Here is a 12665-nt window from a genome sequence, read left to right as displayed (position 1 = left end):
GCGATACGCAGGGTGGCTCCCAGGACCTTTCCGGGATGGGCAGTGTCCACACTGTGGGTGACACTGGGATGGGTCTGAAAACAGTATCCTTCCCTCCTCCCTTCTCGATCCTCCCTCTCGGACAGAGTTCCGCGGCAATCTCGCTGTGCCAGGCAGGAAGCACCGGACGCGCAAGACTCTAGCGGCCTAGGGCCTCCCACCTGCCCAGCCCGCCTCTACCATCACTTGCTACCGCCGAGGGCGGGGGTCCACGGAGGAGCTAGGTCTGACCCCCGCAGGGCCGTCCAATCGCCTCTCGCGGATTTCCCTCCGCTGGCGCGCGGCGGCGGCGCGTGAGCTCGCGCGCGGGCTCGGGGGGCGCGAGCCCGGGCAGCGCGAGCCCCCGCGCGCCGGGAGTGGCGCATGCGCGGCCGTCCTGCGAGCCCGTTGAGGCGAGCCGAACCGCGGCGGCGCCGGGAGCAGAACAGCGGAGCTGTGAGGGACCGAGCGGCGGCGCGGGAGCAGCGGCGACGGACAGGTGGAGAGACCTCTCCCGCGCCTCCCGGGACTGCTGGGCCGCTCGCGGGAGCCTCGCGGTTCGGACGTGGCGGCGGCGGCATCCCGGACGGCCTGTGAGGGATGCGCCGCCCACTGCCCCGCGCCGCCTGACCGCCCCCGCTTCGGCTTGCGGTGCGCCACAGCCGGGCCCGCGGCCGTCCCCGCCGCGCTGTCGCCCGGCCGCCGCGCCCGCGGGGCCGCGCCCGGCCCGGCCATGTGGACCCCCACGGAGGAGGAGAAATACGGCGTAGGTAGGTGAGGCTCCGGCCTGGCCACAGCAGGGGTCCCAGGGACGCGCCCTTGCTCTGGGCCCCGTAGAGGCCCCGCCTCGATTCGCGCCCGCGCGCTCCCGCCCCTGCCCGCAGGCTGCGCGGCCTCGGCGCGGGGCGGGCGCGGCGGGGGCGGCCGGGCGTGTGGTGCTGGGGTGGGAGCGGGCCTCCGGGAGTGGGGAGGGCGGCAGGGGGCGCTGGCGGTGCGGCCTCGGCAGGTGCGGCGGGCGGGAGGGGCGGGCACGGTGGGCTGGGCCCCTGTGGCTGCGTGAGGTTTCTGGTGTGGGGTACAGGGCAGTTTTACCCAAGAAGCCAAATCCTGAGAGTCTTGTTTTCTCCGCACCCAATCTCAGTTTTAGCGAGTTTCCGCACCTGAGTTGCTGAGCCCGATGGCTGTTTATTTTTTGGACTGGAACCTTTCAAATGGATAAAAAACGTTGACATCATTTTTCCAGTTCAAAATTTTGTAGACATTTGACTGCAAGTGTTTGGTCTGTTTTAATTTGTTCTGCATTCAGTATTAGAAATAATTACAGTGGGAAGTGTTTTTGGACATGTCTCAGTGTTACGTTTAGTGTGTGTATATAGTACAGTGTCGTTAAAAACAAAAACACCAACAAACCTGTTTTCAGGTGAGACTGTTATCATCTTAGAATCCTCTTTTTATCTTACAAGTGGTAAACTCCAGAAGCTAAATGATTCTTGTAACATTAAACTTTAAAAAGAATGAATATTTAATAATACAAAGGGTTGAATGTTAGTTTTCCTTTTAATAATGCTAGTGTTTTGTGGCAATAACATGATAGAGCTCAGCCACAATGCATTATTGTGAGTCCTGTGCCATCTTATTGGGTTAAAAACAGATTTAAAAGGTTGAGTGTACAGGTTCCCCTACCTCCCAACTTGTAATGGAAAACTATGGATGGGGAAATCTCTCTAAACATAGATTTTTATTTCTCATGTTTTTTTTTCACCTCAGTTCAATCAAGATTTAACTCACAATTCACTACGAAATAACTTAAAAAATTTTTTAAGAAGAAATTTATTGTCAAATTGGTTTCCATACAACACCCAGTGCTCATCCCAACAGGTGCCCTCCTCAAATGCCTATCACCCACCCTCCCCTCCCTCCCACCCCCCATCAACTCTCAGTTTATTCTCAGTTTTTAAGAGTCTCTTATGGGAGCGAAATAACTTTTTAAACTGGCAGTAGTAACAAACATTTAGGAATACAATCAGGCAAGTTATGTGAAAATTGAATTTATTGAAATTTAAGGACCTGCAGAGAGATCTTCTATGTTGGTATAAAATCCTGTTTTGAAAGGTAACTTTCTAAAGTTTTTAATTAGCTGTGCTACAATGGCATGATAGTATGCTAGGATGGAAGCGATAAAAGAAGCCCTAGTGCTTGAGTCTCTGTTGAGGAGGAATTGGGAAATGATGCAAAGAGCCGGGATTCGCCTGTGGGGACATTTTACCTTTTCTCTTAGTTCTCTAAATACTATCTATCTATCTATCTATCTATCTATCTATCTATCTATTCCATGAAATAAAGAGTTGATGGTTTATCTTCTCCATAACTTGCTTTCAGAACTGCTGAACTAGAATAACAAATAATTGATGTGAAAGTGGCACCTAAGTGATAATTCCTTCTGGGAAAGAATCCTTGAGTAGGAGAGTTAGCAGATTTCTGAGTCCTGGCTTCTCTTTACTGGTGTTGTGGGCAAGTTAACATCATTTTCTTAATGTGTAAATTGGGGATAATATTTACCTACAGGGTTGTGAAAATCAAATGAAAGCATACCAGATGCTTAATAAATGTTAATTTCTTCTTTTCCCTGTAGTACTCAGAGTAATAATAATACCAGGTATTTCCTCTGATGTGTTAGTTCTTAGAAGGACACAGTGCAGGGTAATCAAGATAGGCATGTGTGAATCTCCAGGCACTAGGATTTGGTGTGTGATTTAATCAGGAAGATGGAATGAAATTCTTGCATTCTTAGGACTGTGGGTTTAGCTTTAGAAAAATGGTTATTTCCCGTGGAGAGGACACAGCATTGGGCACAGGGAAGGGCCTAAATGCTTTGTAAATGAGAGATGTTGTTATTCTGAAGATATTAACAGTTGTGATTTAGCGTACTTTAGATGCTTTTCCTGCCAAACAAGGCATCTCTTTTCCTACTTTCTCTCACAGCTTTGTTCTACTGTCCCTTCCTCAGTTATGGTCTGAAAGTTCTTGTAGAAATTGTTCAAAACTCAGGGTACATCTCTTTCCGTAAGCACTTTAGGATACACTCTTAGGCTTTTTATTTAGTAAAATCTGGTTCAGCCTATAAAGTAGCTTAAATGTTATACTTACAATAAGAAAAATAGTCAATCAAAAATAGTGTTTTAGCTGCATTATTTAATTGCTAGTTTGAAAATCTATTATCATTATTCCTAGGAGGTAGTATTTTGAGTTTCAGCTTTGATTTTTATGACCAACTTGGAGCATAGGTTTCTATCTCTGCTTGCTTTGCTAATCCATAATCCTTACAGCAAGGAGGGAAAACTTGTACCTACTCCCTACCAATTTGGAGAAACTGCTTGGATGTTAGTGAGGGGAAAAGTCCCCTGTTGCAGCATTGCAAAGGATTTTTTTTCCATTGCAGCTATTCATCTGTATTTGACATTGGTAAGGTGTTTGAGATTCTGTAGAAACATTTTACTTTAGCTTTTGTTTTTTTTTTTTTTAATACAGGAATTCTATACAGGTTACAACATTTTCAAATTATTTGATTTATTCACCTAGAACTAGGTGATAAATGAGCTTCTATTCATTGTAATATTCTGTGGTTGACTTTAGAGGAAGGGGAGAAAACTGTTCTTTTTTGAGGTTTAGTCCTGGGTCAGTCACCGTGTTGCTAGGGATTCTTACTTAATGTTATACCATATAGAGTCCCAGAGCAGTTCTAATGTTATCTTCATCATACAGATGAAGAAACTGGATCTCAGAGGTGGTTAGTCCTTTTTTGTCCTTCAGCAATTCAATATTCTCCTTATTTTTCTTCTTGGCAATGGGCAATATTTTGTGATACACTTGGCTTTTTTGCTATCCTTCTTTAGTATTAAAAGGGCTGTTTTTTACTGAACCCGTTAGCCATGTTTTGACTCTTTATGTCTCTTTCCCTCTGAGATTCTGTTTTCCTTTCTGTTGCCATGAATGCTTAGAAAGCCCTGTATCTTTCCATTCTTTATTTTACATTTCCAAGAAGCTTCCTCTTCTAAAATGCATTAGGTGAGAACAATCCACCTATTTTTGTGAAATAGTTGTCTTTTCCCATGTTGATGGCACCCAAACTACCCAATATAGAAACCAAAGATCAAGAAAATACTTTTCTCATCCTCTGACAGCAGCAGCAGCAAACACTGATAACAAAACAAGAATGTTTATAATTAACTTCTAAAATAGAATAGCAGCAAAAGTTTGAATACATATGTACTAGTTTGTCATCTTAGGGCTGGAAGCTTGCCTCAGGTCATTATCTTGTTTATTCTGCTGTCATAAGGTAATTTTTTTTTTTTAATAACTCAGGGCAATTGTTGTTTATTTCCTAATCCACACTTAGTAAATAAACCATAACAGTTTTTCCTCATCACCAACCAGAATACCTGATATTTTAGTTTTGTAATGTTATATTTATTTTTATCTTGTATAAAAAGTAATTCATATTTTCTGCCTTATTTTTACCAGATTTCCTTTTGCTTGATTTTTCCCAGATAGAACAAAAAAACACTTTTTAAAAAAAGCCCTGGGTCCTTAAAAGAAATTTACCTTGTAAAGATCCTGTGGTGCAGAGGCATCTGAAGGCGGAGAAGGAATAGGTTGATGAAACCAGATTGGAAAGAACCAGTGATCACAAAATTTTACTAAATCTGTTGGTAAATAGGCTAAAATAGGCTACGGTTCAGTGAAATAGTGCAAAGGCAGTGGGCTTTTTAGTTACTTGTTCCATGAGGGAATCCCAGTGTTTGAAACCTCTGTAAGGGCCCCATACCTCTCAGAGGTAAAGGCATCTACTAGGGATAGAGAATATATCATATACCCAGGACTTTATTTTGTTTTAAAAAATGAGGATGGGGGCGCCTGAGTGGCTCAGTCGGTTAAGCGTCCGACTTCAGCTCAGGTCACGATCTCGCGGTCGGTGAGTTCGAGCCCCGCGTCAGGCTCTGGGCTGGTGGCTCAGAGCCTGGAGCCTGCTTCCGTTTCTGTGTCTCCCTTTCTCTCTGCCCCTCCCCCACTCATGCTCTGTCCCTCTCTGTCACAAAAATAAATAAAGGTTAAAAAAATTTAAAAAAAAATGAGGATGTGCTTGATGTTTTATGATTGGGGTTTAGTGTTTACAGGGAGCTTCCACATTATGATTCTACTTGAGCCTTACACCATAATATGACCTCTCCCCTCTTTTTGAAACAGGTGGGAAAGAAACTTTAGCTGAGAGGAGTTAGGGACTGATCTAGGGAATTTAAGTCAGTTAGTGCTGAGTTGAGATTTGAACGTAGAACTTTGGGAGTCTAAGCCACAGCTTCTTTTATTACATCATGTTGCTTCTGAAAGGACTTTGTCAGTAGCGTATATCTGTGGCTCAAAAGATAAGGCGTTCTTGTGGTGCCTGAGTGGCTCAGTCGGTTAAGTGTCTGACTTTGGCTCAGGTCATGATCTCACAGTTCGTGGGTTGGAGCCCATGTTGGGCTCTGTGCTGACTGACAGCTCAGAGCCTGGAGCCTGCTTCAGATTCTGTGTCTCCTTCTCTCTGCCCCTCCCCTGCTTGCACTCTGTCTCTCTCTCTCTCTCTCTCTCTCTCTCTCAAAAATAAATAAACATTAAAAAAAAGACTACATAGTATTTATTGTTCTGCTTCTAATTGTAAAGATTTGCACTGGTAATGAATACACATTTAGGACATGACAAGTCAGAAGGCACGTTTTTAAAGAGCTCTGAAGGATATGTTCGCTTTTTTAAAGACCCTATTAGCTGAGAGGAAAGAAGTTGAGTTTGGCAAATATTTATTGAGTGCCTTTTCAAACCAAGAGGTCTTTGTTTTTTTTTTTAAATTTTTTAATGTTTATTTATTTTTGAGAGAGAGACAGAGTATGAATGGGGGAGGGTCAGAAAGAGAGGGAGACACAGAATCTGAAACAGGCTCCAGACTCTGAGCTGTCAGCACAGAGCCCGACGTGGGCCTCGAACTCACAGACCGCGAGATCATGACCTGAGCTGAAGTCGGACACTTAACCGACTGAGCCATGCAGGTGCCCCACGAGGTCTTTGTTTTGATCTGTAATTCTGTAAAGCAAACAGGAAATAGCCAACAGGAAATTGTCAACATTTTGTTTTAATGTTTATTTTTGAGAGAGAGAGAGAGCGCACACACACACACACACACACACACACACACACACACACGGGGGAGGGGCAGAGAGAGAGGGAGACAGAATCCGAAGCAGGCTCCAGGCTCTGATCTGTCAGCACAGAGCCCGATGCGGGGCTTGAACCCACAGACTGTGAGATAATGACCTGAGCTGAAGTCAGACACTTAACTGACTGAGCCACCCAGGTGCCCCAACATTTAAAAAATACATTTTTTTAAATGCTTTATTTATTTAAAAAAAATTTTTTTTTTTAACGTTTATTTATTTTTTTGGGACAGAGAGAGACAGAGCATGAACGGGGGAGGGGCAGAGAGAGAGGGAGACACAGAATCAGAAACAGGCTCCAGGCTCTGAGCCATCAGCCCAGAGCCCAACGCGGGGCTCGAACTCACGGACCGCGAGATCGTGACCTGGCTGAAGTCGGACGCTTAACCGACTGCGCCACCCAGGCACCCCAATGCTTTATTTATTTTTGAGAGAGACAGAGTGCAAGCAAGGGAGGGGCAGAGAGAGGGAGACACAGAATTGGAAGTAGGCTCCAGGCTCCGAGCTGTCAGCATAGAGCCTGATGTGGGGCTTGAACTCACAGACCATGAGATCATGACATGAGCTGAAGTTGGATGCTTAACCGACTGAGCCACCCAGGTGCCCTACCGCTTAATAGAAAAGTCACTATGCAACAATATTCTGTAGTCCATTCAAATATTACAGTTCATTTTATCATGCAGTGTTAAGGGGTGCCTGTGTGGCTTAGTGGGTTGAGTGTCTGACTTCGGCTCAGGTCATGATCTCGCGGTTGATGAGTTCGAGCCCTGCCTTGGGCTCTGTGCTGACAGCTCAGAGCATGGAGCCTGCTTCGGATTCTGTGTCTCCTCTTTCTCAGCCACTCCCCTGCTCATGCTCTGTCTCTCTCTGTCGCAAAAATAAGTAAACATTAAACAAAAATTATCATGCAGTGTTAAAAGAGAATGTGCTTTAGAAACATTAAACTAAATTGTAAACATGACACCTTTTTCTGTTTAGCAATTTTAGACGTATTTGGAAACATAACAGTCTCAAGATAATGGTCATTGAGGTTTGAGGTTGAAAGTACTTTATATATATTCATATCATATTTTTACATTGGTGCTAATTTTAATTTTTAATAGATTGTATTTTGAATCTTTCTTTTGAAATCTGTCTTTATTCTTGATGATAAGAATGATCTGAAATTATTCCCAGTGTGTAAGCATTATTGGATATGCTATATTAGGGTTTTAATTCTAACATTATGCTTTTACTCTAATGAACAAACCTTTTTATGATTTTGCTCTCGACTCTTGCATAACCCCTTTTGACACATTTTGTATGGAAAAGCAAGATTTTTTTTCACATAAAGCCTCAAGGAACTTAAAAAAGTCTTCAAAAATACATTGCCATATTATTTTAGCTGTGGTCCAGGTACTTGCAGATGATTTGCTATATCACACAGTAGGATACTCTAGTAAAATAATTACTATGTTGGGAAATGTCATTCAGAAGCTTCCTGTTTTCCTACTTTTCTGCAGTGGAATAAAATCGCAGCCTCCTGCTTCCATCTGTTTCTCCTTCTCTCTTCGAAACTCATTCATGAGCTCTTACTCACTGGTGAGTGAGAACCAAAACTGATGGAAGAATTAGTGTATGATGAATGCAGAACTTTGTATTATAGACTTAGTAACATACCTCAGATAGATGTGCATTTGGCCTTTAATCAGATTCATCTAGTGAAAAGCCCTAACCACTTTTTGGGACAGCCCTATTTTATTGTTTAGAGAGCTGTAATTTGAACATTCTTCCTTACTGAATAGACTCCCTATAATTTCTTAGAAGTCTGTGTTCTGTGCCTATATTTAAATAATTTGCATCATAGCCCTTCAGTAGTTTATAACATTTTAGAATTGTAAGGCATTTTAGAGATACATGGGTTTCAGGCTCTAGAACTAAGTTAGTCTAGTTGGAATAGCTGACATTCATTAAGTGATTAAGTGTTTACCACATGCCTAGCACTTTCATGTTATGGCTCAAATTTGCTTTTCAGCCTCATCTGCTGACCTACTGGTACTTTATAATTTAGTGGAACTGAACTTTCACCAAGTCTTTCAATCTCGACTTAATTATACTAGTACTGTCATGTGCCAGGACTATTTGTCACCCATTAAGTACTTGTTATTTACTGCATCATGTCTCATTCATATTATTCCTTTTATGTGGGGTCTTTTACCTCCTCCATCTCTCAAAGTTTTTCCTGCCTAGCTAGGCTCCTTTCATATATTGTTATCTTTGTAAATCTTTTTAGACCCTTGACCCTCACTTTCTCCAATTAGATAGATTTTGTTCTTTTAAGTTCATAAAACTTTGTACCTTATAGTGGTATATTTATTTTGTCCTCTTCCACTAGACTAATGTGTTTCCAATTTTTTACTATGCCCTACAATAAGAAGTACATTTAAAGTTGCTATCTCTGGGGTGCCTGGGTGGCTGTAGGTTCGGCTAAGTATCAGACTTCAGGTAATGATCTCGCTGCTCGTGGGTTTGAGCCCCACATCGGGCTCTGTGCTGACAGCTTTGAGTCTGGAGCCTACTTTGGATTCTGTCTCCCTCTCTGTCCCTGCACTTATGCTCTGTCTCTCTCTCAAAAATAAATAAACATTAAAAACAAAATTGCTGTCTCTTGTGTGTATCTACACATACATAGACTTCTATACATATATATGAAAAAGTTAATTGGTGGCAGCTCACTCAATGGATCTTGTGACCCATGGTTAAAAAAAACCACTGCTTTAGGCTATAAACTCTTAAAAGTAGGGATTGTGCCAAATTTATCTTTGTATTCTTGGCAGATATAACTCAGTGCCAGGCATGTAGAAGGTTTTAAAGCTTGATTTTTGGACTTTTGAGCTACCATCTCACACTAATTACTCATACTGAAGTTACAGCAGTTAAACCCTAGATTTTATTTTACATGAACTGAAGTCAAGTCTCTTCCATCCTGAACTTGTAAAATTGATAATAAATATAAATGTAAAATTATTAGTTTTATTTAAAAAAGATTTTATATTTATTTCCATTACATTTCATCAAAGGGGAGCATATTTGATTTGCCCCTATTGGTCCTAAGTTGGTAGGGGGCTAAACGTATTTGGCTCAGCAGTACAGCCTGTCAGGTCTTTTTGAAGCTTGAATTTTCAATGTCACATATTATTTTTTTTTTGAACCTTTATCTACCCAATTGACAAATTTGTTTTCTTTTTCCAAGTGGTTGGTAAAAGGGTTGAACAGAATCAGAAAAAAATGTTATCTAGTGGGAAATGTCTAGTTTATAGACAAATATATTTTGCTATTTTGAACACAAATAATCTGAATGACTTATTGACATTTTATGAAATTGCCAGCTGTGCCACTTTTGTGAACCTATTCGTGTTTGGGATTAGGGTGGGCTCATAGCCAGATTGTGGTCCATAACCAAGGGGGAAAGATGTTGCTAAAGAGGTCTGTGTGGCCTTATATTTAAGTGTGGAGAACAAAGAAATTATAGCACTAGGAAGATGTTAAGTCCCATTTTCATCTTCTGTATGAAATTTCATGTACATTTCACGTACAGGAGGAAGGGTGGCCCCAAACTTTTCTTGAGTTTTGTTTTTGACATTCTCTTCACATTCCCTATACTCTAGATATGCTGGACAACTCATCCTTTTTCCAGACAGGTTTATAACGGTCCTACCTTTGTCACTTTGCTTAGATTCTTATACTATGACAGGAATGCAATGATTATCTTTCTCTGCCTGGGAAATGTCAACTTAAAAAGCTCAAATGTCATCCCTTTGATGCCTTCCCAGCTCTGCTGGATATAAATAAGCACTGTTGCTTGCTCCTACAGCAGTTGGTACCAACCTTTGGTATGGAACTTATCCCTTTAGATGCTTAATTACATCTCTTTGCCTTGGGGAATTAAGCTTCTCTAGGACAAGGAACTTTATCTTCATGTTTGTAACCCCAGGACCTAGCAAATAGTGAGTGATCAATAAATGCTTAATTAGGATTCCAATCTAGTGAAGAATTTTATTTTGCTTTGTTAATCCTTATAGTATTTTATTTTTTCCCAGTAAAAACTTTTAGTTTTATTAAATAATAGTTAAGAAAATATATGCCAAATGGAGCTATGTTTTAAGTAGTGCTATGTTTTAAGTCAAATGCTATGAATCATTACCTTTCACTGATCAAGTGACCTTCAGGGTGTTTTACCTCTACAGAAGCCTTCTCCTTAGTTCTATAACAGTATGTCCAAGATTGTTTATATAAAACTAAACCTTAATGAAAAATAATTTCTTTCCCCTCTTAATATTCTTTTTTTAAAAATAATTTACATCCAAATTAGCATATAGTGCAACAATGATTTCAGGATTAGATTCCTTAGTGCCCCTTACCTATTTAGCCCATCCCCCTTCCCACAATCCCTCCAGTAACCCTCAGTTTGTTCTCCATGCTTATGAGTCTCTTATGTTTTGTCCCCCTCCCTGTTTTTATATTATTTTTGTTTCCCTTTCCTTATGTTCATCTGTTTTGTCTCTTAAAGACCTCATATGAGTTAAATCATATGATATTTGTCTTTCTCTGACTAATTTCACTTAGCATAATACCTTCCAATTCCATCCACATAGTTGCAAATGGCAAGATTTCATTCTTTTTGATTGCCGAGTAATACTCCATTGTGTGTGTGTGTGTGTGTGTGTGTGTGTGTGTGTGTGTGTGTGTGTATATACCATATCTTCTTTATCCATTCATCCATCAATGGACATTTGGGCTCTTTCCATACTTTGGCTGTTGTTGATAGTGCTGCTATAAACATTGGGGTGCATGTGTCCCTTTGAAACAGCACACCTGTATCCCTTGGATAAACACCTGGTAGTGCAATTGCTGGGTCTTAGGGTAGTTCTATTTTTAGTTTTTTGAGGAACCTCCATACTGTTTTCCAGAGTGTCTGCACCAGCTTGCATTCCCAATCCTGATAGTATTTTTTTTTTATTTTTTTATTTTTATTTTTTAATTTTTTTTCAATATATGAAATTTATCATCAAATTGGTTTCCATACAACACCCAGTGCTCATCCCAAAAGGTGCCCTCCTCAATACCCATCACCCACCCTCCCCTCCCTCCCACCTCCCATCAACCCTCAGTTTGTTCTCAGTTTTTAAGAGTCTCTTATGCTTTGGCTCTCTCTCCCACTCTAACCTCTTTTTTTCTTTTTTTTTTTTTTCCTTCCCCTCCCCCATAGGTTTCTGTTAAGTTTCTCAGGATCCACATAAGAGTGAAAACATATGGTATCTGTCTTTCTCTGTATGGCTTATTTCACTTAGCATTACACTCTCCAGTCCCATCCACGTTGCTACAAAGGGCCATATTTCATTCTTTCTCATTGCCACGTAGCACTCCATTGTGTATATAAACAACAATTTCTTTATCCATTCATCAGTTGATGGACATTTAGGCTCTTTCCATAATTTGGCTATTGTTGAGAGTGCTGCTATAAACATTGGGGTACAAGTGCCCCTATACATCCTGATAGTATTTTAAAAGTCAAGCTATAAATCTGATAATAGTTAGTTGTTAGAATTTTGTGCCATCATGAATACACTTTTTTCCCCTCTTAGCCTTTCTATTTCTTGAGCCTGTTAAGAAGGTTTACTGCTGAGTTCAAATGACTGACTTTGGGTGGCAGCCTTAGAATTCCAGTATGAATCCATTTCACCTAGAATTTCACAGTTATCACAACAATGATTCAGAAGTCTTGTAGCAGGTAATTGGGTGTAGTTTGAAATTACCCCAACAATTCTTCTTTCATTTGACATCTTTGGGGAAGCTGTGTTTTGGATGAGTGACTTTTCCAGAGAACTCAAGGTTAAACCTTTAAAAGCACCAAGAAAAGATTTTGTCTTTTTTTTTTTTTTTGTTGTTGTTGTTGTAATTTTTTCTGAAATGTAATGTATTCTTCCCTGTATTGTGAATTCAGTATGTGGAATACATTTAAGCTTTCTCTTTTTCTGTGTAATAATTTTCCTTTTGAGTACATTATATATGTATGTTCATTAGAGAAATGTCAGTATATATAGAAAAATACACACAAAAAGAAAATAAGGATGCTGTCTTACTTTTGGTACCCACACATAACCCCTCTCAACATATTAGTGTATCTTTCTAGTCTTTTTCTATAAACACATTTAAGTAGACATTTTTAAATAAATTTAAGGCCATACTGTATATATTGTCCTATAATCTTTTGTTCTAAATCTATTATACTGTGAATCTTTTCTTATGTCTGGCATGTTCATTGTTTTAATGACTGCTGTTCCATAATATGTATATACTATAATTTACCTAGCCTCCTATTTCTAAACAGTTGGTTGCTTGAAACTAACTATTGCCAGGACA

The 12665-nt window shown here is 40.7% G+C and overlaps 1 protein-coding gene across 12 annotated transcripts in view; it reads left to right on the top strand.

Annotated features, from left to right (window-relative positions):
• Nucleotides 1-441: 441 nt before the first annotated feature.
• Nucleotides 442-12665, top strand: part of DOCK3 (dedicator of cytokinesis 3) — a 602545-nt gene continuing 590321 nt past the window's right edge. For 7 of the 12 annotated variants that reach the window (XM_086698093.1, XM_086698087.1, XM_086698083.1 and 4 more), the window contains exon 1: nt 443-788. In XM_086698093.1, coding sequence (XP_086554219.1) covers nt 752-788 — 37 coding nt within the window. In that variant the 5' untranslated portion in view covers nt 443-751. Of the gene's footprint in view, nt 789-12665 lie in introns of all 12 variants that reach the window. The other 5 variants (XM_086698089.1, XM_086698088.1, XM_086698096.1 and 2 more) reach the window with 2 other exon arrangements.

The sequence above is a fragment of the Puma concolor genome, chromosome A2, assembly GCF_028749965.1.
Source record: "Puma concolor isolate L17-30 chromosome A2, mPumCon1.1.hap2, whole genome shotgun sequence".
In the NCBI taxonomy this organism is placed as follows: domain Eukaryota; kingdom Metazoa; phylum Chordata; class Mammalia; order Carnivora; family Felidae; genus Puma; species Puma concolor.
Note: the sequence above shows the minus strand (reverse complement) of the source record. Positions and strands in the feature narration are given on the sequence as shown.